This window comes from Astatotilapia calliptera, chromosome 2, assembly GCF_900246225.1.
Source record: "Astatotilapia calliptera chromosome 2, fAstCal1.2, whole genome shotgun sequence".
NCBI lineage: Eukaryota > Metazoa > Chordata > Actinopteri > Cichliformes > Cichlidae > Astatotilapia > Astatotilapia calliptera.
Genome location: NC_039303.1, coordinates 10,692,465 through 10,718,754, shown reverse-complemented (window position 1 = coordinate 10,718,754; position 26,290 = coordinate 10,692,465). Strand labels below are relative to the sequence as shown.

The 26,290-nt window shown below is 40.1% G+C and overlaps 1 protein-coding gene across 2 annotated transcripts; it reads right to left on the bottom strand.

The window, feature by feature from the left end:
- Nucleotides 1-5,272: 5,272 nt before the first annotated feature.
- Nucleotides 5,273-24,986, bottom strand: ccdc69 (coiled-coil domain containing 69). Of its 2 annotated transcripts, XM_026184643.1 has the most exons (9): nt 24,783-24,986; nt 15,987-16,050; nt 12,032-12,201; nt 11,398-11,485; nt 10,894-10,967; nt 9,871-9,972; nt 9,642-9,761; nt 8,882-8,979; nt 5,273-8,283 (listed from the first exon to the last, which is right to left on the bottom strand). In XM_026184643.1, the coding sequence occupies exons 1-9, from the start codon at nt 24,801-24,803 to the stop codon at nt 8,115-8,117; spliced, it is 906 nt and encodes a 301-aa protein (XP_026040428.1). In that variant the 5' UTR covers nt 24,804-24,986; the 3' UTR covers nt 5,273-8,114. The 2 variants fall into 2 exon arrangements, with proteins under 2 accessions (XP_026040428.1, XP_026040436.1); XM_026184651.1 differs by lacking the exon at nt 8,882-8,979.
- Nucleotides 24,987-26,290: the final 1,304 nt, after the last annotated feature.

Below are 26,290 nucleotides of genomic sequence, written 5' to 3'. Positions count from 1 at the left end.
CAAAGGTCTCCATCTTCCTGGGCCTCAACATAGAGAGACAGACAGCAGGCCAGTCCCCAACCAATCACAGCGCATTGTCTTTCATGACCTGCGTGATGTCATCAGGAAGACAAGGACTTTCTAAACAAACAAACATAAATTCGTGTATGAAGTGACGTCTGTGGCTCACCTGACTGCTGCCCCCTACAGGCAGATTTGAGTATGAGTGGTCAGCTGGAGTTTATTTTTTCCGTCAGTGTTAGCGGTTTTGGTCAGTGGCGTGTCTAGAAAATTTTTGTTGGGGGGGCCAGGTAGGGGCACAGATTTGGAGAAGGGTGGCATATTTAATTGGCAGATAATGTTTAAAAAAAAATTCTACCAACCCTTAACCATAATTCAATAATCCTATAAACCTAATAACCAAATGCACTTTTAACTCTTATTAGAATGAGATTTTAACCACTACGGTGCAAAGTTTTTAGATACTGCGTTGATAAAGTACAAGAGATACAATCAGTGCTTTGTCAGTGCTTACTCAGCATTCAAGGACATCAATATTTGCATAGTATTTTTACTGACATATAGTGCACATATGTTTTGGGCAAAAACATTTTTGAAAATTAAAATACGAACATTTGTAACAAACAATTGACAAATTAGCCAATGCCAATGCAAAACTTTATCTGCCTGTTAAAAAAAGAAGATAATCTTCTCACAAACTGGTGTTTGATTTTGAAACAGGAAAAAAGTGGGGAAACAAATGAAAAGACTAACATTTGAATAAAACCTGAAAGCAAGTAAATACTTTCTATGCTGCCTTATGGTAAACTTTGGTAATATTGATAAAGAACAACACTGGCTGATGATAAAATACAGTCAGCTGGCATGGTGACACTGCCAGTATTAACCTGCAGGGCTGGACTGGGACAAAAAAATTGGGCATTTTTACTACAGACCGACCCACCAGGTATTAAAGCCATAAAGACTTTGAATGAAAACAAATGCTGTTGTGACAGTGATGTACAGTCTTGTTGGTATATGTATGATTTCTATACATTTTACGTTAGATAAAAACTTTGGTTGTAAGATTTAGATAATTATTTAATAAAAACTAGGTATTTTAAATGAGAATAAGAAAGAAAAGTATTTCTTTGTGCCCACCTTTCCCTGTTAATGCCCTACCTGGCCCCCTGGCAAAACTTTGCTAGACCCGCCCCTGCACAGTTACCAGCTGTCAGCTACATAAAAAAGGATCCTGGTGTTATTTATCTCTCAGAAACAGTTGATAACTTCAACTCATTCATGTCACCTAAAAGGTAAACCTGTTTCTCCATCACCTGTTCAGCTCTGATGGTTCAGTAAGGACATCTCCTGGTTTCATCTTCATGTTTCCCTCTCACCACATATCTAAACAGACATCATGACCAGCAGCTTTACAGCTGTGGCTCCAGCAAACATCAGCTGATACTAGAAATTAATATTAAATAAATTCTAACAACAGCTGATCAAGCTTAAACGTGCTGCTGTTGTTTAGCGCAATATCCGCTGGTTTCCTCTTTCTGGCGCAAAGTGGGCGATAAACAAGAGAGAAAAGCCGATCAGCTGATCATTGATCAGTTTCATGATTGAAGTAGAAACAGGAGAGGGAGAGGGGAGAGAATGAGAGAAGAAGAGGCAGCTGTGCAGCATAAAGACAGAATAAATCCAGCTTTGTGTCTTTTTTCCATTCTAGCTAAAGTCCGGGACAAACTGCGTCTCTTCTCAGCTCAATACGAAACGTGTAATATTTTCTCTGAATGAGGGACCATTCCATTTTTTTAAGGAGCCGTTGGCAACTCTACTAACCTTATGAATAAAATAAAGTTCACTATCAGTAACATCATAGCACCCACCCAGCTGTATAAAAACTCCGTCAAACTGGCTAGAACGCAGTATGAGTTATTGCAACTGACAGTAAAAAGTCAGCAACATGAAAATAAACTCCACCTAAACTTGGTTTATATCTGACCCAGATAGACTGCAGGTCATAACTTCTTACCTGAAGTTCAGTTCACCTGACACTCGGACTGGTGGCTGCTTCGGGTCTCTCCTCCTGCCTCCCCTTCCCTCATCCACCTGTTGCCTCTGTGGAAGCCCCGTCATAGCCACCACCAAACAACGGAGTTATTTCTACACATCGACCTGCATCTGGCCAATCCACCACCTCTCATTGTTCATGCCATTACAAAAAAAATAAAAAAATAAGTCACTGGGGATATGCCCGGTATGCCCGATGGCCAGTCCAGCTATGTTAACCTGCAACCAAATCTGCAGCTCCATACAGCAATGTTACGACTTAGATTATATCTTATAACTCATAACTCTTATGTTAGCTGCCCTCAGTAGCATACTGTCTGAAATATTCCACAGCTGCAATAATTCTTTAAGTGTTATTTTTTTCCTTGGGATTCTAATTTCACCGAAGTTTACTAAACTCAACAAACTTGATATTACTTACCGGGACATTTATTCTGTCCTCATTTTCTTTCACCGAAAAATTGTTTCCTGCAGTGCCGTCTTTCGCGCTTGGCTCTCCTACCTTTGCTAACGTGATGCGCATAGCGCAGAAGCGATGCTGCATTCACTTACACTCGGATATCTGAGCGTCACCGTGAAAACATAATCGGACATTTCATATTTGATTGAATTTTATTGTTTTGCCTTTGGGGTGGCACCTGGGGTGGCCAGTCTGGTTTGGGGGGTGGCCTGTGCCCCCCCAGGCCACCCCGCTGGACACGCCATTGGTTTTGGTGGCTTTTAATTTCTCCCGTCATCGAGGGGGTTTTATGGTTTGTTCAGACCGTTTTCTAGTTGTTGCTTTTTTTAATCAGTATTACCAGTTTTGTTAAGGTTTAATAAAAATATTTATATGAGCAGTATTCTTGGCCCAACTTACAACTTTTGGAGTTGACCCTGATCTCATATTCTCATAAATATGTGTGAGATGTGTTCTTGATGTTTTCATAAATATATCACAAACTAACCTGGATCCATACCTGTGGTCGGTGGATTTTCAGCCACGCAAGTTGCTCTTTTTAAGTTCGTTCGATTTCTGATTGACTCGGCACCATGTTGTGGATTTCTCACATGTGAGGACGCCTTTTTGTGAGGACTGTTGATCTCTCACCATCCCTCAGGTTGCTGTCCACCAGTGCAGGCTCAGGGTTAGGCTGTAACTAGATCATTATTGGCATTTTATGACAGAATGCATGTGAGAGATTTGATTTGAAAGGAGACTTCTAGTTTGAGAATCTTTTAGCTTGTGGCTGAAACCAAATGCTAACCCTGGTGGACACTGGCTGAGGTGTGCTGGTTGACTTGTACCGTAGCAGTTTATTGACCTGCTGTCTAAGATGATGCACGGTTACTGGATTTAGGATTTCTTACAGCCCCGATCACTGAAAGACTGATCAAAGCCATCCAGAGCTTAGCTAAAAGACTTAGAGGACATGAAAACATTTCCTCTCGTCTTCTCGTAAAGATGGCAGCTCTTATCTCTGTATTTCCTCAACTTATAAACTAAAACACATCTAAACTTGACTGTGAGAGACAATGACCTGGGTTGGTCCGGAAACACTGGTTAGCGACATCCCCAGTTAATGCTCACAAATGGAAAACCAGGCTAGAGGTTAAAAAAAAAACAACCCTTTGATGACCCTGAAGTACCTGTAGCCATAATAAGAGCTGGTATAAAAGGAGATAATGCCATTCAACAGTCCATAGTTATGTGCAATCAAACGAAATGATCAACCAACAAGTGAAGCTGATCATCATGTAAATTACTAAAGCTTCAGTAACAGTTTCTTAAACCCAAAACTTTATTCAAATCTGCTTGTTATAAAGTTTTTTCCTGTATGAAGCACTTTCTGTAATGTGGCTTCACAAATAAAGAGAATGTGTTTCATTAAAATAAACTGAAGGATGTCGAGATTATTTATCAGAGTTCTCCAACATTTATAAAACAACATGTTAAGAACACATAGGGTTTTGAATTCTCCTTCACATCTTTCCTTAATCTAATTTATCATCAAGGAAGTGATTAGAAAAAGATGTTGGTGGAAATTTTAGGTTTTTCTTTAAAGCAACAAAGAAAAGGCAAATGAAAACACTATGAAGAAACAAGATTTATTTGCAAAAATAAACAAAAGATATACCCTATATTTGTATATAACATTGCTACAGATGTGATATCCAGAGACCAGTTAATAATTAAAAAAAAAAACAAATAAAAAAAACCAACACTGCAGGAACTATTTTTTTAACCCATAGCCAAGGTGCCTCCAAGTACAACTCCAGTGTACAGCTAAATACAGCTCCTATTTGTGAATTATATTTCCTGGAATATTCTTATGACTTAAATATGTAAACGTCCTGAAAGCAGCCAAGGATCTCTCAGTTCAGAATAAGACTGTTTAGTATATGGTCCTCTGCTGAGCATTAGTTTAATGTTAGCATTAGCTCCCAGTGACATCAGCTAGTGATGTAATGTCTTTGGGAAAGCCTGTGGTGGTGATCACATTCACAGGTTGTATTCCAGTGGCTGGTTTCTGCTGCCCCCTCGTGGTCACAGATCAGCATTACACAACTCAATCTTTATCATTTAGTAACAATTTTCTGCTCGTTCTCCTTGTTCTTAGTGTCTTTTTTGTTATTTTTATTGTGTACTTAAGAATTTTAGTTCAAATTCCTCACTAAAATATATATAATATTCCTGTTACCCACTGAAAGTCCCCCCCTCCCCCTGCCCATTTTCTTCTTAATATTTAAGATTAGGAATTTATACTTTATCTTTAAGTTTATTAGGGAGTTTAACATTACATACAAACTGTTTTTTAAAGTATTTTCATTCTCTGTACGATATTACATCTTGATCAAATCCAAATGTAAGTAAAAATGTAATCTCAGATGAAATTATTAACAGCAGTCAAACTCAGTTACAGATTTTTATTTCAACAAGTCAAAAACAAAACAAAGAAAACATTTGAGTGTATTTACATCACGCTGTGAAAGCAAACCGCTTGACTTCCATTTGACTGCAAAAAGACATACTACTTTTTTTCTTTACATGTAGGAAAGAGAAGAAAAAAATTCTAAACTGTACAATATGTAAATCTCTATAAATGCCTGGTAAAAATAGCGGTCAAAGTGCTGGTGCAAAATACAGAGCTGTAACAACACTGACATTGTTTTTTGGCAATACAAACTTACATCATGCAAAAAAAAAAAAAAAAAAAAGGAGAAAAAAAAAGGACAAGATAACAATATTTTTCAAATCTTACAAAGGAAAAAAAAATTCATCAACTGACTCAAAGACTGTATGCAGTGATTAGATTTCTGTGACTGTTCTTAAGTATTTACTTGTGAAAATTAAACTTTTCAAGCTTTAAATGTGCCTGTTACTGAAATAGACATTTTAGGAATCCTGCAAAATGGCAGATGCCAGCATGTTAGCATTTCGTTGTCTGCTAAATGACTAACAGCTTCACAAAGATGCATGGAAAAGGACACTTCAGATTTATGTGATTTAGATAACTATTTTAAGTGGTCGCAGAATTTAGCTCAATGTTTACATCACATCACTGAATAACTTAAAACAATAAACACCCAAACAGCCTGTCTGCTAATATTTGTGAGCTACTGTGGCTAGCTTGCATATTAGATAACACAGCTAAAAGGATAGATTAACTGACTAACAAAGAGATGTAGAAAGGAAAAGTACTGATGTTCTGTGGTTAAACTGCTTTAACAAATACACATGATAAAATGGTTATATAAAAGCAGTAAATATATCAAGAACATGATAAGCATGCTCACTCTAATATATTATGAACACAACCAGAACAATCTGGCTAAGCCTACACAGCTAATTACTGGAGCCAGCCAACATGTTAGCAGTTAGCCTACCTGCCACAATAGCTCACGGACTAATAGAGCAGAGTCAGTTGGTTGAAAAAAATAAAATAAAATAAACCTCACCCTTTAAACCATTCTGCTTGCTAAGGTTAAGATATGAATGTGTGTTTTATTAAGTATTGTGTGCTAGCACTCTGGCATGTACCTTTTTTCCTGGGGATATTAATATACTAACGGGTAAACACACGACTAACATGCTAATAATTTACTGCTAATCCCTAATTGACAATAACAACCAGCACTGATAGCTCTTACAGAGGTGTTCACTGAAGCTCTGGTGCTAGGTTTTAACATTCAGCTAACATATCTTAATATTATTGCAACGCTTTCCAACCAAAAGACAATAGCAAGAGATATTATGTTAGCGTACCATATATAGCGTGTAATTTTTTTTTAACGAATAAAACTATGGCTGTTGATCTGAAAGCCCATTTAATGCTTTAATAACCTTTAATGCAGTTTGTTTTTTGGCTCCTAAATACTCAATTACTGATGCTGTACAATGAAAAGTGTGATCTCAATTGAACATCAAAAAAAATAGAAGTGCTTGGAAAGAACTGAGAGAACCAACTACAGTGTAAAAAAAAAAAAAAAAAAAGATCTGAACCTTCAAGCAGAAGTTTGTAATGAGAGAAAAACCTGAAAGACTTCCCTACAAAGCACTAAGGACTGTTCCAGCACAGGGTAGGTGTGAACTGGTGTCAGTATTTACCTTTCTATTTCCATTGCTCCACCCTACATCGATAACTGTACTAGTCCTTTCAGGGTTTAAACCTCTGCTCACTTTTATGTTTACTACTGGTGTTATAAAATACTACCTCGTGAAAAATAACCCACAGCCGAAAGTTACCAGTAGAAACTGGGGTGATTTACGTGAAAAGAAAAAAATAATTCCAGACAGAGCCAGCAGGTCTGTTGTTTCTAGAGATATCCCTGTTTTTGTTTTTGTTTTTTAATTTTGTGGACTATTAGTGAAAGGAGCAAGTTGGAAACAAAAAGGATAAAAGAAGTGGAAAAACAGTCCCTGCAGTTAGAAAAGGCACAAAGGTAAATGCTAAAACACTAATAAACTGGAAAGCTATCAAGTACTAGTCATATTTTTTCTTTAGGATCCTCAGGAAGCTCATCAAATGCATTAACCATCCAAGTAAAACAGGCCTTTGTTACAACCCTTGAAACCTCAGAGGTCTCAGACTTTCTGGTACCATCAACAAACCTGGTTCCCAGCAGAGTCCTTGGAGAAAGTTTAATACATTTGAACCTTCAGCTACTTCACGTGCATCAAATACTGTTCAACTCAGCAAGGCTCCAACTTCAGCAAAGACGCTCATGAGATCTTTGATCAGCACTTCGGCGTCCTGATGGGAGGCACTTTGGCATTGGCATTTGGAATTTCCAGAACCGTAATACCTACGGATACAGTGACTGGAGTAATAGTTAGTCAGCAAAAGAAATCAAATTAGTCAAGTTTTATGGCTTTTGTCACACGAAAATTGCCTGTTATTGGATGTAATTTATGAAATAAATTCTAGACTGATAATGGGCTGAAGGTTTAATTCAAAAAGGAAAGTCATTAATAGCTGAAGGCCTAGACCTGAAAAGGCACACCTGACGAAGCATCGCAGCATATGATGCAGGTTTTATGGTGCCACCAGGAGTTCTTGGACTTGAACTCAAGATTGAGTCAAGTAGTGGAGTGAAGTTAACTGATAACGTGATGTTACGGACAGAACGAGCATTTCTGTGCTGCCACGCTCATCAGTCCGTTTTTGCTCTGCAATAAAATAAAACTCTGTTCCTAGTATCTCAGTTTCATGCTTTCTGTAGCATTTAAACCGCCATCAAACCGATGATCGTCATTAGAAAATGCCAGAAAAACAAAAATAAACATGTCTCTCTGGCTCCAAACAGTTCGTGCATACAGCGGTAAACGCTCAAAGCTTTCTGTGATCTCAGAGGATCCAGAGTTGTTCAGTAAACCTCATCGACTGCAGAAGATCCGCTGGCTGCAGTGAAACTGATGTTCTCGTTGATCAGCATTAATGTAGGCAGAGTCAGAGCTCCAGAGTCTCTAACGTGAACTCGGAGGGTTGGCCACTCTTTCTGTTTGACTCTTTTGCTCAGTTAATGAAACCAGACGGGCTGCTAGTCGGAAAAAGATCCAGGGTCAGACTCGCAGTCGGTCATCTTGGCGTGACCTCCGGCATCACGGTGGGCAGGTGGATGGGCGGGCACGAGTCCCTGTGTCTCAGCTTGAACATCAGCTGCTCTTTTTCCTGAGAAAGCTTCTGGTTGGATGCTACCTGCCTCTCCAGCGCCACCTTCAGGTCTTGCTGCTCCTTCGATAGCTGCCTGAGAACAGGAGGAAAGGGAAAATTATTTGAGAAAGGACAAGGTGGTTGGGGACCTCTGTTACGTCTTTATGTTTCCTAGAAAACGGAGCAACAGACTGCACTGATCCAAGGATACTGATTTGTTTCGGCTGCTCTGCCTCACAGATTTTAAACTGGTGCTCAAAGTTGTTTTTAGAACAAATCTTCTTTAGCTTGTGACACTTGGAGTGGATGTAAACACATTTCGTAGCTCTGAAAGCTGAAACCTGCAGTACTTCAGCATAAAGTAAAGTTAATGTAAACAGAGATCAGCTGATTCTGAGAGGGTCAGGTGGGAACTTTGCTCAGGTTTGTCTGGTTTTATAAGAAATTACTCTTCTCTAATATTAATGAGGTTTTTCTGAGGGTTGAATCTGAAGTTAGATCAGTTACTATCACTAAATCAAAATGTGTTGCTCCTTTAGCTTCAAGAAATGCACCTCCTTATATTAAACTGTTCTAACACCAGCCCATTTTGACTGAAGCGCTCCTGCAGGAAGATGTTCCGTCCAGCAGGTGGCAGCACACTCATGCCTCTGCTCTGCTTTCTTCACTCTATTAAATATTCAGGCACGTACTGAATGAGAGTCTGGCAGTTGTCTATCCGGACCCTCAGGTCCTCGTTCTGCTGCATGGTGTGAACGATCTGGTCCTCCAAAGCCAAATTCTTCTCCACCTGAAAATCATGAGACGAGCATGAAGACGAAGAACGTCGCGGAAAGAACGAGCCCCACAAACACAAGGAAACGTAAAGACATTAAATGTAACTGAACAGGAATGAAATGGAGTTTGAGGTCAAAGTTCAGGTTTTCTGCAGTGTTCAGCACATGAAGTCAAACTTTTAAAGTCTTGTAACATCACAGTTACTACAAAGAGATGTCTTTGTACTAAAAGTTTTTTTGCATTTTCTCTGCAAACTCTGGACTCAGGATTTTAAAAAGCTCATTTACCGATTATCTTACTGAGGAGGTGCATTAATTAATTATTCAGAGTTGTTTTTAAACAGCATGGGTCTAGAACTTAAAGATTTAAGGTAAATGGTTTTCTCTGATATCCACAGGCCTCTCTAAAGCCTGCAGCTTTCAGCTGCTATTATATATTTTATATAAAACCTTCTGAACGGATACAAAAACTATAGCTGACAATAAAAAAGAAGAGCAGCTCCTGCACATCTGAGAAAACTCAGATCATTTCCCATGAAACACAGCTCGCTCTAACACTCAGCATGTATCTGGTGTCTGTAGCTTCATCACGTCCACATCAGCTTCGGCGTCATCGTACGGACAGGTGACGTAAAAGCTTCACGCCTGCAGAAACTCTTTAAACATCATCACGTACCAGCGTGTCCATCTGCTGCAGCTTCCTGTTCTGCTCCTGCACGCGCTCACTCTTCATCTCAATCACAAACACCAGGGACTCCTGCTCAGACTCCCAGAATGCACCTGGGCTCCCGTGAGCCTAAACAGGATATTAAAGAGTTTTAATATTGTAGTTACAGGTGGTTTAAATTGATTTAACTTCAAACACAAGTTTAACTTTAATTTTATGTAAACACACACACACACACCTGTATATTCCTCTGCAGGTCCTTCTTAAACATCGATTCTTCGACTCGTCTCTTCAGCTCGTTGTAAACCTGCAGCTCTGCCTTCAGCTCCTCCACTTTAGCCTGCAAAAACAAAACAAAAACACTTAATTCAGCTTCTTCCTGGTTACTGAATACATGAAACATCAACACGCTAACATCCAGAACAGCGCCCCCTACTGGAGTTCTCCGAGGGTTTCTGTAGGTATGTTTAACACTGCTGCTTACAGAAACTAATTCAATACCTTCAGTCCCAGAAGGGGCAAAATATACTCAAATATGTCCATGCAAAACCTTTGAAGCCTCAAATTCACACAATTTAAAAGGATCACCAGAATTATTAAACAGATTATTACTGTTGTAATTTACTGCTGTTTCTCTTTTTTCCCCCTAGAACAAACTGGATTCAGTGTTTTAAAAAAATCAAATAAAAACACTCATTCAGCTCATTGCCATTAGCAGGTGCCTGTGTGGTTCTCCCATACAGTTTATGCAGTTTAATAACCAAGCTAACTGACGTTATTTGATGACTTAGCACTAAAAGCTAAGCTCATACCGAGGCTTCCAAACACAGAGTCTAATATATACAGACAAACATGGAATCTTTTATATACAGGCTACGTCTTTAACTTTAAGCTCGAATTAGTGAAACTGAGGTCTGTATCATACAAACGATCTCCGCTCTCACCGTTACTTCACATATTTGTTCTTTTCATCAGCTACAAATACTTGAAATTACAATTACCGCTTTTACCAAGTGCATCAACTGTGGGAACCATATCTTTTAAAATGTAGACTGTTATAAGAGCTTCACTAACACTTAATAATTAATGGGTAAAACAAAACAAAATTACTCACACACAAACAGGAAACGCAGACTTTGTGAGATAAATCAAGAATGAAATTAAATCTAGTCGTTAAATACAGAATTTCATTTACATTCTCGGCTGATTTTCAGACTGTATTAACAGACACAAAAACACTGCTCGTCGTTTCCACGTTTACCTTGAGAACGTTTTCAGCCGCCTGAAACTTTTCTGTCAGTTGATTTTTCTCGTGCTCGTTTCTCCTCTGCAGCTCTGCAGGAAACAACACAAACTCGGTTTATAGTCCCAGCATCACATGACCTCAAACAGGCACATGTAGACCATAGCTAAGAAGTTTGGCGAAATGTTTTTAACATCTAACAAGACTCATACAGGATTACTTTTTAAAAGTGGCTTCACTTGTGTTTGTCGGGTTCTTTTATCTATAACAGATATTCTAATTAGACAAGAAAAAAGAGACAAAAACAACCACAAAGACACATAAAATGACCAAAAGGAGACTAAAAATGACTTCAGGGTGACAAAAGAAAAGAGAATCCAGTCTGCTTCTTAGTCATTTCCCGCTTCTTTGATCCTGGGGGTCTCTCTGCAGGAGGGGAAGTCTGTGGTCCCATAATCACAACTCGTTAAACAAATACAGCAGATATAAGTGTTGACTCTCCAGCCATCTGCTGTGCATTACCTTCCACGTGCCTCTCGTGCTCCTCAGTAGCAGATTTACTCTTCTGTTCATGCAGGATGTTCAAATCGGCCGTCGTCTCCGTTTTCACCTGGAAGTCAGGACAGATTCAGTTTAATAAAGAGGAAAATAATGAGACAGTTGGAGGGCAGGCGTCAATAAAACAGGACACATGAAGTCCCAAAAACCTGCTGTGTTTTACAAAGAAACTTGACTGGTTTCTGTGCTCTTTTAATCACTGACATCTTTTTAAAAAGTCTATTCACTAGTTTTCTTCTTTTTTAAAATCTTCTTTGGCAGAACACAGAAACGTGTTCTTGAGGGATGCCACCTTATTAAAGATGGCATCCCTCAAGGCACTATTTTTGGTCCTCATTATTTTCAGCATCACAACACTTTGAGTCTATATTTCATAAGCACCATATTCAGTATCACTCTGTATGCAGATGACAGTACTACCTGCTGTACCTAAGAGTTCCTACTCACTGAAAAACCTCTTCGGCTGTTAATTTCTGGATGGTAAAAAAAAAAAAAAAAAAAAAAAACAACCCAAAACAGAGAACACTGTTTATTTTCAATCAACAATGAAAATCAGTGATTCCAGATAATCAGGTCAGTAATCAGAAGAACATCTCACCTTATCGAGGATGCTCAGTACGAGGCCACACAGTTCTTCATCACCATGGTCTTTCAGTAACTCCACCCTCTCTGGGTTCCGATTGGCCTCCCTTAAAATCCTCAGCTGCCACTCAAACCGCTCCAACTGCTTCTCCAGACAGACGTCCGGCTCACCTGACGCACGTTTACCTGCCAACCGACACAAAAACATGACCTTAAGTTACAAACATGCTTTAGAGCAGAGGTTCCCAAAGTGTGGGGCCCGCCCCCTAGGGAGGGGGGGGGAGCGCAGTCATTGCAGGGGGGCGCGGTATGAAAAGAAAAAAAAAAGAAAAAAAAGAATGCTTGGACACTGCTAGCTTAATGGACAGGGTTTTGACGGGGCTCCCACACAAACGCAAAGTAGTAGATGAAGCACACCGCCCTCTTCAGGCAGAGAGTGGAACTACAGACACACCACCATGTTCAGGTAGAGAGTGGAACTAAAAACACACCGCCCTCTTCAGGCAGAGAGCGGAACTACAGGCATTATAGGTTGACTAATGTTTTGGCTGCCGTGACAGCATTTTCCCAGCTTTTATGATGAATTTTATATTAAAAAAAATATTTCAATAGAAAGACTGAAGAAATTTTTTTTCGTTTCTACTATTTTTACCTATCAATCTCCTTACGATTAATCAGAATCTGCGTTGGAAAAGCCACACTAAGTTCATAGTTTGTATGTCCTGTTTGTTAATGTGTTACTGAAGCTGTGAAGCACTTTGCAAATTTGTTTTTATGAAAAATATTGTAACGTTTTTCAGGCCTTCTAAACTTCACTTTTCTTGACTTTAATTTCATACTTTTTAATGACCGTGGGAATCATGAAAAAATGTTCTCTCAAGGTCTAAAGCTGAAGTTCATCCTTGCAAGAACACACGGTCATGAATCACACCTGTATGCAGGAAGTGTTTCTCACTACAATTCTTATTTCAACCCGTTGATTACAGCACGGACGTGCAGACACACGATCTGTTCATTCAGTTTCAGTGACGTCTTCAGTTTGGATAAACCCGATCACATTTCAGCTGTCACAAACACAACGAAGGTTATCATTAACAAAACAGTCAAAAACAAGCTGCCACATATTTTAATACCAGGAGCCAACGGGGCTTTCAGGCCTTACTTAATATCTGTATTTTTCTAATAATCCCAGTTCAAATTCAGGCGCAAACAGGTCGGAGCCTGTCTGATGTTTAGACAAAGACCAGCTTTACTTTGATTTGAGTTTATTCACAAGGTCCTGCAGCAGCATGTAAACACAGAAAAATGAGACCCGACGGAGTTCAGAGCAATAAAGTCGCATTTTTAAAGCTTTAAAATCCACGTGGAGATAATTTAACATGAGAGGAAGAGAAGATTTAAACTAAAACTCAGAGAGCTGAAACAGTGAAATTTTCAACAACAAAAAAAAACATGAATAAATGAATGAATGAATAAATGTGCAAATATGCTGTTTTTAAGGTGAACTTCCAGCTAGTGATTCACAGGATGACGACACGTCTTCCTCCATCGCTGCAGTTTAAACGAGCGGCTCGTAAACAGGAGGAAATGAGGGTGCAGCGAGCGTCAGCGGTGAGTCAAACCTTCAAAGCAGCTGCTTGATTCAGTCACTCTGATAAAAACAGTGTGAGGATGATCGTTCAGAGCTCGTTTGTCACTGCTGGGAAACTGGAGCTCGTAAAAATGTGAATATTGTCTGTTTTCATAGGACCGTCACATGATTTGGCTGAGTAAAGCCACACACTGGAAAGCTGAACTGAAACATGAGACATATGGCACTACGTCATGTTAAACTCTGTAGTTTTATTCCATTTCATAGTTTTAAATCTTTTCATTAATAACATAAAAATATTTAATAAACCTAAAACAAGAATAATGAATAAGTCGAGCTTTGTTATTTGACGTAGATTAATTTCATTTTTCTGTTAAAAAGGTCACTTTTTTCCTGTTACTGCATTATTACATCCATTTCTATGGATTTGATTCTATTTAAGATGATTCTGCCTTTTTTGTGACATTTTATCTGGCTGACCGATGCAGGATTTTTAAGGCTAGTACCAATAATATTTAACTCATTCAAAGTCAGATATATGGGCCAATATTTAGCATAAAACATATTTGTTATGTGTAATCATTTGTAAGCCCTTAATATAAAATGGTAATGCAGTTTAAAGAAATTGTGGATTACTTGTTTACTCCAACCAGCTGGTTGTTGTTTGCTCCAAACTATGCAGCATCACTTGTAACAGGTTTTGAAGGGTGTTTCTACAGTCTCTACTTACATTTTTCATTTTCATTCATCAGCCATTATTAAAACTGATACGGCAAGACTTAATATTGGTGAATATATTGGGCAAACTGTCTTTATTCTATTTATTTTGGGGTTTTTTCTTTACTAGCGGATTGTTTTTAATTAAATTTGATGTACTCTTTTGTCCATGTAAGTATTTTAAATTTGTGAATGACTTTTCTTCTTTTTAATTTACTTTAAATTGTTGTTTAGCCCTCTGAACTCTGCGTTAAAAGTGCTATCAGATAAATTCTCACTGCTGATCTGCAATGTACTCCAGGGTGTACCCAACTTCTTGCCCTATGATGGGATCTCCCTGAACCCTGAACTGGATAAATGGAAGAAAATAGATGACTGACAATAAGTCTGGGTTTAAAGAGAACTTTTTGAAAACTCTTATATAAAAAAAAAAAAAAACATCCATGAACTTGTTTTATGGATGCTTTTTTCATTGGTGACAAGCATGTTTAGATTCCCTGTTACTGAAGCGTATAATAACGCTTACATAAAATAAACGCGAGGCTAAGACTAACAGGCTAAGTGTCCGGCTACGAGGCAGCGAAAGCAAGAAAAATGTTAATAATCTGCTCCAACTGATGGATGTGTCTGAGGTGGAGACATCTGTCCTGCATAAACAGAACTAGCCTAAACCTTCGACCCAAATAAGGAAAAAGAAACACAGTAGCATAAAATCAATGCTATGCTAAAGGCTCCGTTAGCATTCGACCTTTAAACTGTCAGGTAAAAAACCTGAACAGGTAAAACTGTAAGACGTGTTCTGTTAGAGGGAGATAAAGGTGTCCTAACAGGTGTGAACAGACACCTGTAACGTTCTGGTGATGATGTCACTTCAGTTTCTGTTTATTTAGGAAAGGCCAGGAAGCATGACTTCTTTCGTCTGTCATGCAACAGATTTATCTGCGCACAGGCTCATTTTCGTCTGCAGCGCCTGGCAGCTTGATGGCTCATTAAAAAAAGCCTTAGCATAAACTAAGATGGCAGTTTGTTATGTATGAAATGGTCAGAGCTCTTTTCCAGCAAGTTCTGAGGTGACTCGAAGGTTTTCCCGTTCCAGGAGTGTCCTGGCTGTGGCCTGGGGACAAGCCCAAAACACCGCGCAGTACAGGTGAGCATGGGATCTACTCTGACCTCCTCCCGAATGACCAAGTTCCTCACCCTCTTTCTAAGCGAACCTTATTTATTTTTTTAGAAAAAAAAGAGGATGAAACCAGTCATATATCAGCTGCTTATTTTCACTGGAAGTGTACAGAAGCAGAATTACAAAAATCTGTGTCACCATCTAAATACCAGCCCATTTACGGAGAAGAACACGCTGTAATTATCACACATGCATTTATCCCACCAAAAACAGAAACGAGAACTTCTATAGAAACAATTCTGTGACATCACTCAGAGAGGAAGAGGTCGGGCCTTTTTCCTCAGAAAAAAAGGAGTCTCTGTACTACTAAAATATGAAGTATGACTACGCAACCACAGCCACATTACAGCAGAGTGAAAGTGAAACCTCTCATCATCAGTCAGACTGATTCTCATGACATTAGGTTCAGAAAAACAAGAGAAGCAAACAGGAAGCGAAAGAAGAGTGAAGAGGAAACCAGTCTGCAGCACAAAATATACTCACCTTCATCATCCTGGCGGATGTTCGCCTTCTGAGTCTTCTCTCCTTTCTTGCCTTTGCTTTTCTTCTGATAAGACAAAAAGGAGACGTTGCAGTAAATAAACAGAGGTTCAAATTCCTCTTAATGAACATGTATTATTAAAAATAATCAGAGAATGGCATCAAACCTCTGGGATACTGACTTAAGTAGCAGTTTCAGCTGCACTAGACGGGCAAGAACGGGAACCCCCAAAACAGGAATGATTTCACAGCTGGAGCCCACTCACATCTTCTCCCAGCTAACATTGTGTGACTTCTTTTCCCCTAGTTTTGCATTTGGGAAGTGTCAGTGTAGCTACTGATAGCATGAGGCGATACCTGCACCCTGCAGGGGTTACACAGGTAGTCCATCTCCACATGTCATTAACAGGTGTGCCTCCCAGCACAGTCTCAGGAGCGGCAGAAGGTCCTAAACCCATCAGCAGGGCTCATGTCTCCTTTGTGCGAGGAGCAACAGGATGAGCACTAGGGCTGAACAATATATCGCATTTGCGATAATATCGCGACATGATCAAGTGCAATTTTCTAACCGCAAAGGCTGCGATTATACTCTGGACATGTCCAAATTCATGGGCTGCATCCTCCTGAGGCCGCATTTGTAGACCGATTACGTCACAGCGACGCACCGAAGGCTGTCCAAATTACTACCATATCCCAGAATTCATAGCGCGGCCCAGCCAAACTCCAGTTTCCAGCAATGGCGGCCGCTACTAAGTTTTAAAATTACTCATACTAATCTTTCTGGGTCACAAAATAAACTTTTAACATATTTTCAGGCGAGAAAGTAGTTGTGTAAACATCGAATATCTGCTCGGTTTATCAAGATATCCCATATTTGCAAAAGTGCTTCGACGTTTTCAGAGGCGTCTGCTACCCACCAGCTCGACAGCTAGCCGGGAGCTCGAGGGTTACTGATGCGGCCGAGAACGGCACAACTCCCGGCACATCATTTTCAGATCACCGCGGAGTTTCGCTGCTCGGGTTAAACGTAATATATAAGTCACTTAGACAACCTAAAAATGTTATTGTTGGGCTTTTTTCAGTGTTTTGTTTGTTCGTGAGTAAATCGGTTTGGCTGAGATTAAAGTTATTAGATTAGATAAAATAAAACTTTATTAATCCCCCGGGTGGGTTCCTCCTTGGTTTTCACACAGCTGACTAAACGTCAAACAGAAAACTTATTAAACAGAAGTATGAGACAGTCGAGAATTTACACCAGTGTCTGGTTATATTTTAGATAGCAAGAAGCAGACGGCCGAGTTTATTAAACTCCACCGAGACAGCGGTGACGCTAATCAGAACTAGACCGTCCAATTTCACGCCTTTAAATTTTAAAGGCGTGTTTGTGTGTGTGTTTATACAATTGCTATTATGTTTGCACTTTATGTGTAATGTTACTGACTACAGAGATCAGTAAGATGTGTGTATTTTTTATTTATTAGTTTTATTTATTTAATATTATTTTTTTAATTGAATGACTGTCTAGTAGTTCACAGATGTCGAAAAACTGAGTGTGGTAAAGCCACTGATTTTTTTTATGTATATTTCTGCAATCTGCACATTGTACTGACTTTCATTTTAATGTTTACACCAGGGTTCCTTGTCAGCACTTTATGCTCAGATGTTTGTAAGCTAAAAATAAACTATTGTGTATGTTCAAATATACTGTTGTGATTGAAGAAGTTAAATAAAAATGTCAGTCATCAATTCATGCATCACCTCATGTCATCATAACAGAGGTCTGTCTTCCAGGAAAGAACAGTTTAAAATTAATGTAATATAGTATTGGCCATACTATATGATGTATTGCTTGTCTTTGTTTAATAATACAGAAGACAAAGACCTTAAAAAATAATCGCATCGCAATCGCAATATTGGGGCAAAAAAATCGCAATTAGATTATTTTCCATAATCCTTCAGCCCTAATGAGCACCGCCAGAGCTACAAAATGACCTCCAGCAGGTCACTGGTGTGAACGCCTCTGACCACATGATGGTGAGGTGGAAGAGAAATGCTGAGCAACTCATGAGAAAGGAAGATCTGAAACACTTTGAGTTTAAAGAAACCCGAGTCAGGGAAGGTTTGAGCTTTTGATGTACACTACCACCTGTCCAGAGATGAGCTTTGATAACATCCCATAATAATTAGACATGAAGTGAAGTGTTACGATCTGACCGAGTCCAGGTAACTAACTGGAGCAGGGAGTTTGTTATGAAAGCGTCTCGTTAGTGTCCACATGACTGGCGCTGAAACTTTCCCTCTTTTCTTTGTGTGTTACATAACTTCAGCTGCTGCAGGACAACAGACGGCTGTTCCTGCTGCTGAAAACCAAACGACCTGCAGCCGCTCGGGGCCTGCACAGAGACGATCCACCACCTGGGGCAGGTCTGAATCCCAAAAGAAAGATTAAAAAGACTTCAGATTGTGACAAGGTGTTGGGTGAGGAGCTACAAAAATATAACAAACGATTCAACATTAACACGAATGAAGTGCTTTTAATGTAAAAACCTGCAGCTGCACCTGGAAAAGGTGGAGCAGACAAACAAAAGGATCAAGTGATTTACTGAAAGCCTTCTTAAAAACTTCTTAAAAAGAACATAATCTAACTTAAACCAGTTTGACTGTTCTACCCTCTGAAGTATGAAACCATGAGAGGACAATAAAGGCTTTTATTACGCACTTAAGATAACTGAAGTAGAGCTTAATCCAACAAGACATAAGCTGATATAAAATAGATAAACGCATGTTCTGACTATGGAATAATTACACTGACAAGCTTCTAGCTGTTCTTCTGCCCATTATTATTACGACTAAACTTCAAGTTATTATTCTAATTTCAATGTCTCCCTCCATACTAGAGGAGAGCTTTGAGAGCCGGGCTGGGGTGCAGGAAGGTTGTGGGAGGGGCTTCAGAGGGAGAGTGGCGGTGGGGCCAAGTGAGTCTGGGTTTACAGCGAGAGGAGCAAAGATGTAATAAATAAAAATAAAAAAAAAAAACAGATGTTGCTTCTAGATGGGAAAAAAGAAGCCAGCGTAGAAGTGACTTAAACATGCTTTTTATCTGAAGGCCACCAGATGGCGACAGACTCTGTAAACACGCCCCTGCTGAGTTTACGGACTCCGCCACTCGTTTCAAGTCATACTGAATTTTAAAAAAATATATACGTTTTGTAAATCTTGTTTAAACCCGTTTCAAAATACAAGATTATCTGTGGTATGGAAACACCAAGTACTCATCACCAGTCATTAGCTAACAGTCAGAGCCAGCCTTCGCAATCACATTTGGTTTTTGGATGGCGATCGCAGAAACGCGCAACTTGAGAAATTCAATTCACAACAGCTGCCTTAGGGCGCTTTATGAGGTAAAGACTCTACAATAATACAGAGAAACAGAGAAAGCCCCAACAATCAGACGTCCGCCCTGACCAAGCATTTTGGCGACAGCGGGAAGGAAAAACTCCCTTACAACAGGAAGAATACTCTGGCAGAAGGGAGGGGCGGCCATCTGCCACGACCCAGTGGTGATGGGAGGAAGACACGCTGTGACATCACGTCCAGCATGAACTGTGGAAACAGTCACCTGCAGGTGAAGGTGCATGTGTGCCTTCACAATCTGGCTGTAAATCTTTGTTTTTTTTCTTAAGGTCCATTAAAAAGACTTTCCCTGTTTTGAAGCATCTGTATGCAAATACTGAACCCCTGTTTTCCCGCAGCATCTGTATGACAGTCATCACTGGATCTGTCAACGTAAACCGCCGTAAATCTTTCAGCAGCTCACAGGAAGCCAGCATCACTTCAGCGAGAGGGGAAAAAAAGGAACGCCGAAAACTCGTTTATCCCATTAAAGAAAGAAAAATATCGATCAGGATACACGCAACTCATTACTTAACCAGCATTGTTCAATCCCAGCAACACACACACACAAACAAACTCTTGCATAAGTTAGGCGTGTATCCAAACACACACTGAAATGCTTACTGTATTGCCTCACACCATCTTATTGCTCAAACACTGAGGCCAAACAATCACGCCCTAACACAAACACACACACACACACGCTATATAAACACTTCAAACTCTGCTCTGCAAACTGGACACCCTCTTTATTTAAACTCGGAGCAGAAACAATAAATATCTCTGGCTCAAACACGTCGACGTGGACTCAACCTGAGGAGGAGGAGGAAGGTGGTGGTGAGGAGAAGCATATGTTCCTGCAGGCGTTGTGGAGGCCCTCACTTTTTAAAATGGCCATAAATCAGAAGCGAGATTCCTCTCCTGTGTTTAAACAACACTTCACCTCGGAGAAAAACCTGCCTGCAGAGAAACAGAGGCCTGGTTTCACGGAGCAGAGACCAGACTCTGCTCCCGAAACCTCCACCGCGAGGAAAAAACACTGATTAACAAGTTTGGGTTAAACTGCAGCAACTGAACAGCCGAGCGAGTAAACGATGAAATGCTGAAATGGTCTCTGTGCCATGAACAATCCCACCGGACATCCTCAGAATCAGCTGTTTTCTAAAAACGAATTTTAGTTTATTCAGTGAAGCCGAGCAAAACTTTACCTTCTCGCTGTGAAGACTTTCAAAGTTTCACACTTTTTAAAGCTTTTTTGTTTAGCCTCCCTGAGACTAAAGAAGCCTACATGATATTTATAAGACTAGAACACATTTAAGCTCTGCTAAAACCAGGTTCACGTCCACTCTAAACACTAAACCTGGTTTCTGTTTTTTGACACCGACTCTGAGCATCAGCACGAAGGATCCATCAGAGCAGGGTGTTTGATCTGATCTCTGATAAATCACTGGAGCAAACTTTAAAAAGTGCATTCTGGGTAAACTTTCATCACCACGTGGCGGTGTAGCGTGGTGTGTGCTTAGAACAAGTGAGAGCAGATGAAAGGTCTCCATTTAAAAGATAAGTCAGCTGGAGGTCAGGATGGAGCTGCTCCTGCTCACACAGCGAGAGGTGGAGCGGCAGGTGGTTGCAGTGTTAGCAGTGATGCAGGTTTGATGTCACTGGTAGTAACCAGGAGAATGAGGTTGTGGATGAAAGCAGATGACATCAACTTCCTCTGGCGGTTGGCGTAGTTTAGAAACAGGGAGAGGAGTTCAGAGGTGCCTCCTAAAACCTGGACCCCACACCTCAAAGTACTCCTGAACAGTTTACTAGTTATACTTTGTTTACTACTTCCCGTACATACTGCCCTCTATCGGCTTTTTCTTACAGAGCACCGCGGTAACACGCTACTAAAGCGCAGCATCTGTTTTGAGAGACAGAAGTGACAACAACTCATCCAATTAAGACACAGCCAGAGTATTTCGTAACTTCACAAAATTCTTTTTAGATCACTTATAACGGTTTATTTTGTGGGGTTTTCTGGGAAAAAGAGAAGATGTTTAAATTCTGTGTAGATAAAAACAGAATCCAGATATTTGTTATTCCTTCTGACATTTCTACCAGTGGTTCAAAGCTGAATTCATCAGTATTCATTAGTTCCTGTTATTTTAACTCATGTGGTGAACTGATAGTTTTACTGCACAGAGGTTACACAGAGGGGGAGCAGAAACCGAACAAGCAGAAGTCCGTTCAGGTATTCGAGTTTTAAGCTTCGAGTCCTGCCAACTCTTATTTCCAAAACATCTTCCTCCACCCACGTTACTCTTCTCCTGTCATCTTTAAAACAGACCGTCTGCTCTGTCTGGAGTCCAGACGGTGGAAAACTGTAACCTCTGAGAACCGCCACACCATCTGTTGGTAGAAACAACTGGACGGGTGCGAACGAGAAGACCAAAGGTGAGAAACAAACTGCACGCAAGCAGAGCAGCAACACGAGCGGCGTTAATAGTCAGAGGTTTGAATATATTTGAATAGAGCTGCAACAGCTACTGACATGTTTCCAACAATCACAGCTGTGGATTCACCACGAGGCCTTCACGCGTGTTTAGGATTAAAGATTTTATAAGATTCAGTCTGAGAAGCCTCTCTGACCCACAGCGAGGAGCGGCACTCATTACTGTTATAAAAACCTTTACAGGTCAAAGAAAATAAATAAATAAATAATCAAAATCACCTGATCAACAAGCTCAAAGGTCCAGAAAAATGTCCTTTCAGCTGTTTCCCTCCACCACCCATCACAAACCAATAAACACATTCAACTTTACTGTTGTCAGGCAGAAGCACTCTGGTTTAATCAGCCACCTTTACATGCATCAGATCTCTTCTCTGTGTCCGAGGCTACAACGAGTCGATTAAAAGGCTCAGTGGTTACTTTGTATCCAACTTCTTTAGAAACATCTCCTAACACTGAGCAGTGCTGATTTTCTAACACTGAAATATTTCTAACATTTTGAGTTATTTTCCAGTGTTAGAAAATCAGCACTGCTCAGTGTTAGCCATTGTTTATCTTCAAATCTGACTAGGTTACTTTTAAACATATAACACTGTCAAAAGTGTTAATTTAACACTCAGAGGTGTGGACCCATATAGACACTCTCTAGTGTTAATTTAACACTGGAGATTTTGCTGTGTGTGTTCACAATTTTAACTGCTGATAGAAAATCCATTTCATTTTTATTTAAAAAAAATATTAAAATAAGCAGAAATGTTGCGACTGACAACAGTTATAGGAATCATTCATAAATCATTGTGGATGTTAGTGGGGAAGGTGGTATTTGAGCAGCAGTGTAAATAAGTCTACTTTAATCTGAAATGCTATTAAAGCCGTCAGTGTGAGTGTGGATTTCCTTCTCAGGCTCCGAGCCTCTCTGACACGCCTCTTTCTATTCTGAGCTAATCAAAGATTTACTCGGCTTTGTGTTATGCAACAGCATCTTCAGCCGCCTCTGTGATGGAGCAATGTGCCCGAGGCAGGTATTTAAACCAGGATCAACATCAAATTATCCATCAACTTCAGCGTTATCACTCTGAAGCTCCAACCGAAGGCTTCAGCTGCAGCTCGTCGATACCAGGAGCTCCATTAGCCGGATCAATCGGATGGAAAAGTCTAAATGTCTCAGCTGGTCAATCAGTCACACTAAACACAAAATGCAAAGGTAGATAAAGCCAAAACATCTGTACTGTCCAACAGCAGCTGGGGCGGTCCGGTGGTCCCCACATTAGCAGATACCACATGAAGTTTGGGAAATATATGATGTCATCACATTTCCTGTTGATTACTCGATGCTATAAAAAGTGTCGGCGTTTCTACGATTGTAGGTGGACATGAGCACAGACTGTAAATAAAAGACGGGCATATGTGACATGTGACAAAAAAATGTGCATGTCCCATCTCAGAATTAGCAGTTAACATCATTGTGCCACATAAATTGAGTCAATCCTTAAAGGGGAGGAGCTAAAACATCTTGCCCTTGATGCATCCTTTACCCGAAGTAAAGGATGCATCAAGGGCCAGTATAGGATAAATAAGGGTAACTTTAAATTGTGCAAAGTTACTCTAACACAGTCCAAAATCAAAAGTACGGAGCTGGAAACCTTTTTCTCTGAATCTCTGCAGAAAGCAAAATGCTGATAAACTTTCTCTCAGTTTCAGAAAAATGCTGCAACCTGCTCGCTGAAAGGATCAGAGAGGATTCAGCTTCAGTGATATCAAAGTCCAAGCCGGCGGGACAACAAGAGGCCCCGGACCTCCTTTCGGGCACTGTGTGAAGTTTTAGTGGCGCTGTCACTTTCTATCAATAACCAGTGGAAGACAACAGCTGGCAAACTTCACTTTTACCCCTGAGTGGGGCAGAATTACAGCCACAAGACGGGCGAACTCCGCAGATTCACACACAGAGCAGAGACGTATTAAGCACCAACAGCTGAGCCGCACATGGAGGTGAACAGGTCGACAGCTCAGAAAGTGTAAAAACTGCAGCCGCAAACTCAGAAACATCCCGACCGAGAGTCCGACACGACCCGAACAAAGGTTCTGCAAAGAAAGACGGAACAATGTTTGGAGTTTTCACTGCCATTTCCTGTAAGAAGTATCATCTTATGACCAATGTGGTCATCTCAGGCACATTAGTCCCACTCCAACTCTTCAAACTTTTTGCTTATGAGGGGCAGCCAATCAGAAGAAAGGATGAATTCAGAGGCCCAGGGAGTGATAAATAAGCATTAAATTGAACTGTGAGTGATGCAGAGCAATTCTATCAGAGTGCAGCGATAAAACCATGAGCAGAAAGGTGTTTTTAGCATTTTGTGCTCTGGTTTGTGCTGGATTGAGCCACCGTTTGTGGCCCGTGAGCACAGCTGGTTTAAACTGATGAGAACTTCTCCTTTTAAATCAAACCTCTCAGCTGAGTGAGGCTCACAGAGGGAAGTCGAGCTCACTGCAGCACGTTTTGGTGCTAAAAGCTTAAAGCTGCTTTAAGCTCGTAAATAAACTCACTTTATCTGCACACTGGAGGATTTCAGAGAAGTTTCTAAATGAATGTGTCTGAGGTCACTTCTTAGAAAGGAGCATCGTGGGAAAACTCAAACTCAAGATTAGAAACAGATGTTCAGGACGAGGAAAACGCTGTTTTTCCCCACATTTTAGCGCCAAATCTCCACTTGCCGCCGTGTTTGTGACTCGGTTAAACTTGGGTAAAGACGATGCCTGTGCCGCAAACATACAGTCCGCTCCCCGCCGCTCATTCCCGGCACGTCTCGCCGCCGCCGACCGCCTGTTAATGAACCTCCGGCGGCAGAAAAACAGAAGACAAAGCAGAGCTGTGCCGGCGGGGTCCGCGAGTGTCTCCTGGCCGTGTGTCTCACCTTGCTCTGAGTGCAGCCCATTCCTCCTCCTCCGAGCTCCGCAGTCCCGTTAAAGCCGCTGATCTCCTGCTCCTTCTTCTGCTTCTCTGTTGACAACTTTCAAACACTCCGGAAAAAGTCGCATGAACGCACCGCTACAGCAGCCGGCTAGGAGGGCAGGGCTTACCTTTGCTGCCTTCAGGGACAATCAGGAACTCTTTCCACAATCATCTCTTTAAAAAAAGGGAAATGTCCGAACTTTTTTCCCACCTCCACTATTCAAATTAACATTTGACTACACACAAAAAAGAAAAATAATTTTCTCCACTCAGAAGGCAAAAGAATTCAGACACTACATTGTTTACAACAATTTAGCATTCGGACTTATTTTCTGTTACATCCAAATTTCTGAAAAGGTCAAAAATCCCAAAACATCCCAAAACGAATATATTTATTATCTATATAGAATATAAATAATATATAAATCTAATATATTTTATTATTTATTTTATTCAGTGGATAACATTTTATTTTGTTTTCATATAATATTATTCTTGCAAATAAGTCCAGCTTCACATCTGAACAGTAAGAACATAAATCTTCAGACTGCATTTCCTCCACACTGTACTAAAGTCTGGACAGTAAATTTACACATCACTTTAATACCAGCTTGTAAGACTTCAGAAATCTTTCACACTCCTGTCACGGCTGTAGCATCGCAGTTCTATTTTCCCACAGCGTTTGAAAGTAGCCGCATATCAAAACTGTGACATGCGCAGTAGCGACTCTATTGTCTATGGGAACCGTTATGGTAATGCAGAAAACTCGTGTGTAAGGCCTTAACCCCCACCCCCCGCTCAGCGGTTTATTTCATCCTGAGGAAACTCCTACACAACAAAATTAATCTGAGAGCACCAGATAATCTATGAGTAATCTGAATTTCAACATAAAGTGAGGGTGTAATGGCTCTGAAACGCCCTCTGGACCTTAAATTACTTCACATCTTGAAAAAAAAGTATGTAGAATATGTTACTGTGGATGTCAAAATAATAATAATTTAAACATAATAATAATAATAATAATTTCCAGGTGGAAAATTCACACAAACGGCTATTTTGGTTCACGAGCTGCAGAGTTTCACGCAGAAAGGTGTCAGATAAAAGTAAATATTTAGTTAGTCACGGTAAATTAATGTAGCGCAAATAACTTTTTTATTGTATTTAATCTTTGCAATGGTGTTAAGTTATAAACGTTATCTGCTGCCAGAGAAACCTAGATTAGTTAGAAAGGTTTTTTATCAGAAGTCATCTTGATAAGTTAGATAAAGACAATATAATATCAAACATCTTTTTACCATTCATCCACTATTTTGGTATCTGTCCAAATACCAAGCAAATACAGGGCCAGTATTTCAGATACCAATAGAATACCAGTAATTTTACTCTACAAAGGAAGGTGTAGGGGAGAGCAGTGTGTCATGATTCATAAATCATCATCCATTTGAAAATTCTGAATACAATCTAAAGACC

Bases quoted from the DNA above. Each gene is read 5' to 3' on its own strand.
- ccdc69 (XM_026184643.1), bottom strand. From the start codon at position 24,803: ATGGGCTGCACTCAGAGCAAG. The intron at 11,486-12,031 runs GTGAGATGTTCT...CCTGACTTCCAG, and splicing joins TACTGAGCATCCTCGATAAG to GTGAAAACGGAGACGACGGC. The intron at 9,762-9,870 runs GTGTGTGTGTGT...TATCCTGTTTAG, and splicing joins ACCTGCAGAGGAATATACAG to GCTCACGGGAGCCCAGGTGC.